General features: G+C 56.2%; 1 protein-coding gene across 3 annotated transcripts in view; it reads left to right on the top strand.

Annotated features, from left to right (window-relative positions):
• CDH16 (cadherin 16, KSP-cadherin) overlaps positions 1 to 2,199 on the top strand; it is a 10,031-nt gene extending 7,832 nt beyond the window's left edge. For 2 of the 3 annotated variants that reach the window (XM_010851081.1, XM_010851082.1), the window contains exons 15-18: positions 110 to 352; positions 495 to 602; positions 909 to 1,025; positions 1,826 to 2,199. In XM_010851081.1, the coding sequence (XP_010849383.1) occupies positions 110 to 352; positions 495 to 602; positions 909 to 1,025; positions 1,826 to 1,923 (566 nt within the window). In that variant the 3' untranslated portion in view covers positions 1,924 to 2,199. The remainder of the gene's footprint in view (positions 1 to 109; positions 353 to 494; positions 603 to 908; positions 1,026 to 1,825) is intronic. The other variant, XM_010851083.1, reaches the window with a different exon arrangement.
• Positions 2,200 to 4,087: the final 1,888 nt, after the last annotated feature.

The raw sequence follows: 4,087 nt of genomic DNA on the forward strand, positions 1-4,087 counted from the left end.
TCAGCCGGGTGAGAAGATGGACTGTGGGGAAGGGGACCAGCCCAGGGACCCTGAATTCACCCCACCCCCCACAAGGGGCCGAGCCACAACAATACTGCCTCCTCTGCAGATGAACCAACGCTGAGCACCTCTGCGACCCTTGTGATCCACTTCCTGAAGGCCCTTCCTGCCCCAACCCCGACGCTGGCTCCCGTGCCCTCCCGACACCTATGCACACCCCGCCAGGACCATGGGGTGGTTGTCAGTGGACCCAGGGAGGACCCTGACCAGGCTGGTGGACATGGTCCCTTCAGCTTTGCCCTTGGTCCCAACCCCACCGTGCAGCGGGATTGGCGACTCCGGGCTCTCAATGGTGTGTGCCGCGGAAAGCGGGGAGGCTGCGGCCAAGGCAGGGGCGGGGCTTTCGGAAGCCGGACACCCTCTCACCATGAGGGTGGGGCCGGGCCTGGGGGGAGCAGCCTGGTGACTCTGATCGCTGCTTATGGTCCCAACAGGGTCCCATGCCTACCTCACCTTGGGCCTGCATTGGGTGGAGCCTCGTGAACACGTAGTCCCCATAGCTGTCAGCCACAATGACCAGATATGGCAGATCCAGGTCCGAGGTGAGGCCGGGCTGGGGTGCGGCCAAGGTCAGGGGCATGCAGTTTCTGAGGGAGCCACTGGGATGTAGCAGGAGGGACTGGGCAACATGTCTGCAGGTTCATGTGGACAGCATATACCTGTGCACACCTGCACATGTGTGTCTGGGCACGCAGCCACATGCACAAAGGAGCTTGCATCCCACCCCCACACCCATGACACATACACAGGCACAGAAGCACACGTAATAGCCAGCTGGGCTGGGCTAAAGGCGCTGAGAAGCTGGGAGCCCTCCCGCACCGCCCTGATCTTCCTCTGCCTGTCCTCAGTGATCGTGTGTCGTTGCAACGTGGAGGGGCAGTGCATGCGCAAGGTGGGCCGCATGAAGGGCATGCCCACGAAGCTGTCGGCGGTGGGCATTCTCGTGGGCACCCTGATAGCAATAGGTAACGGAGGCTGGGTTCCCGCGCTGGGGAGGGCAATGGTGGTCAGAGCCACTGCCTCCAGATAAACAGTGCCCCTGTTCCCATGGTGCCCCCCAGGGCTGAGAAGAACCCCCCCAACTCTCGGAATCATTATGCTCTTGCCTCCTCTTTACCATAGTCCAGGTCATTCTCACTGATAACAGCACTTACTGTTACATTGTTACACCTTAACTGTGTATCAGCCAAGCACAGGTTTATTGAGTTGAATCCTCCCACAACCTTGTGATGCTGGCATTTCCCCACTTTTCCAGGTGAGGTCACTGATGCTCAGAGAGGTTAAGTAACTTGTCGGAGTTTACACAGCCAACGTGTGGCAGAGCTCACTCTTTCCAGCCGAATTCCTTTAGTTCAAGCCTCCCTTTCCAGCCCCTTTGTTTCTTTAGCCCCCTAAATTTTTTTTTTCCTGGCTGGTTTTCTTTACTGGTGCTAGGACATTGCTACAGTGTGCCTTCCTCTCAGAGGTCCATGGGGACAACTCACTGGCTCCCAGACAACCCCTTCTCTGTTCCCCAGAGAAGGGGACCTTGGAGGCTGGGGCATTCTGGGGCAGCCTCAGGGGGATGGGTACCTGGTGAGGGCCGGATGAGCCAGTCATGCTCCTTCAGGCACCAGAACCACAGAGTCATTCCCAGTTCAGCCTCAGAGATGCTATCTAGGAAACTGCTTCCTCATTAAATCAATTCCAATAGCAAGGAGTCCCCAGGGATAGACAGGTCCTACTGCCCTTTCTGAGGGGTGATCTATCATCTCTGGCTCCTCAGGCATCTTCCTCATCCTCATCTTCACCCACTTGACCCTGGCGAGGAAGAAGGACCTGGATCAGCCAGTAGACAGTGTGCCCCTGAAGGTGGCAGTTTAAATGGTCCAGGCAGCCCCTGCTGGGAACTTGGCATCTGGCTGCATCTGAATCCACTGGGAGACGGCCCAGCACTCCAGATCCACGAGGCCGAGACAAGGCAAGAAGCCCTTTCACTTGCCCTAGGAGGGAGGCAACATCCCCGGACATGTCTGTGGGGCCTGCACACTGACTCAAGTGCCTGTGGAACCACTTCAGACGGCTCATGTCTGTCCAATAATAAAGCCTCAGAGAACTGGCCATGAGTCCTCAGAGACCATGTGCCCATGCCAAGCGTCCATTTGCGTGTGCATCATCCAAGTCCACCTGCCCCTTCATCCCTTCCCCATCTCCTGCTGCACAGAAAGGGTCTCAGGGCTTGAGGAACGAGCCTGGGGTCCCATGTAGGGAAAGACGTGAGATCTTGAGGCTGGAGACAAATGGGTCATTTCTCTGGGCATTTGGAGACCACTGGCTGCAGACTCTGGATGGGTTAACTGTCCAGGCAATGGTTGAGGAGGGTGTCCTTGAGAGTGACATGGACTCACAGGTGCTCTTGGAAGGCAACTTGTGAGTGCATGTCCTGTACTCATGTGTGAGTTACACTCGCGTCCCTATGTGTGAATCACCTGCATGCAGGGGTGGGCAGAGGTCCCAAAGTCTCAGGAGGGGTCTGGGTAGGAATGGTGAGGGCCCCATGCTGCTGGAAAGGAGAGGTGAGGCTGGGGATGGGTCTCTCTGCCCCCAAGGCATCTTTGAGTTTTACACTCAGGCTGATGAGGAGTCTGCAAAAAGTCAGAGAATTACTCAGATGGACACCACTGGGGTGGAATAGGAACCCTCGTGGCTCACCTTGCCCCTGCCCCAGGTGAGAACCCTTTCCCCCTGGCCTGAGATTAAGCCACGGCCTGGTGCTAAGCCCTGACCCCATCTCCAGACTGACCTCTCGTCCCTGACCCTTTGACTGACCCCAGACACATAATGATCCCCCATGCCTTCATCCCAACGGTCTCTGGGATGGGACTTGTTGTCCCAGGCACCCTGAGCTGATGATGGTAAATCACAGGGAAAGGAGAAAAACAATCTCAGTGGGGCCCAGGCCCTATTTTTAGGAGATAATCTCCTAACTCCTGGCAGATTCTGTGGGATGGAGGCCAAGTACAGCCAAGAGATATGGGGCAGGCATCCTGGAGGGCTTGGGGGAGCCTGGGAAACTCAGCCAGGATCCCCAGCCCAAGGATGGACTCTGAAGCTGATCCTAGCCGCTCTGGGCCCACGTCATCCCTCCCTCCCCCACCTCATGGGAGGCTCTGCTGACTAATTCGGTCCAAGCAGAGCTTCCTGCCCATCTCCTAGGATCCTCTGCTTGGCCTGCACCTACTCAGAAGCCTTCAAGATACAAAGCTCTTCGAAAGCAGATCTCATTGAATCTTTCCATCAATGTGAGAGGGTGGGTTTATTGGCCCCATTTTTCCAGTGAAGGTCAGGAAAATTAAGGGCTGCAACTGGGAGTCTTAGAAGCAGGGTGGTCAAGGTTTGTGTTACCTCTCCAGCAGTGTCCACAGCCCTCAGCAGGTCTCTGCACCCACGAGATTCCCCCAGAAGAGCTTTAGGGATCAGCCAACTTCTTATCAGGTTGGAAAAGTAAATCCCAAAGAGGTGGAGAAGCCTTCCCAAGTTCATCCATTCAAGGGCATGCAGCAGCTGAGCTGGGCCCCGGGAATTAGCTGCTTTCTGGGTCCTTGTTCTGGATAGGTAGATAGGTTGATAGGTGGGTGAGTGGATGAATGGATGGGTGCGTGGGTGGGCCGAAGATGAATGGGTAGACAGGCAGATAGATAGATGGGTGTGTGGATAAGTGGACGACTATATGGGTTGGTAAGCAGGTAGGTGGAGCCCCCACAAAGGAATGGGTGGATGACAGGACACCAGGGCTCAAGAGGGCATCTGCCCCAATACAAGGTCTCAAGCCTCTAGACCTCAGAGCACTTTCTGACTGTGGGGCTGACAACAGGGTCCACAACCCCCAACGACACGGGCTCCATTTTCCTGAGCATCTGTAGACATAAGCTTCTCCTGCCATTCTCAGCTCCTTCTATAGAGGAAAGTGAGGGGCGTGGAGGGGCGTGGCTTCCCCTGGCTCTCTGAGGGAGAGAAACAAGAAACTGGAGCTCTTTTGTGGGCTTGG

Source organism: Bison bison, unplaced genomic scaffold (genome assembly GCF_000754665.1).
Source record: "Bison bison bison isolate TAMUID 2011002044 unplaced genomic scaffold, Bison_UMD1.0 scf7180017864297, whole genome shotgun sequence".
In the NCBI taxonomy this organism is placed as follows: Eukaryota; Metazoa; Chordata; class Mammalia; order Artiodactyla; family Bovidae; genus Bison; species Bison bison.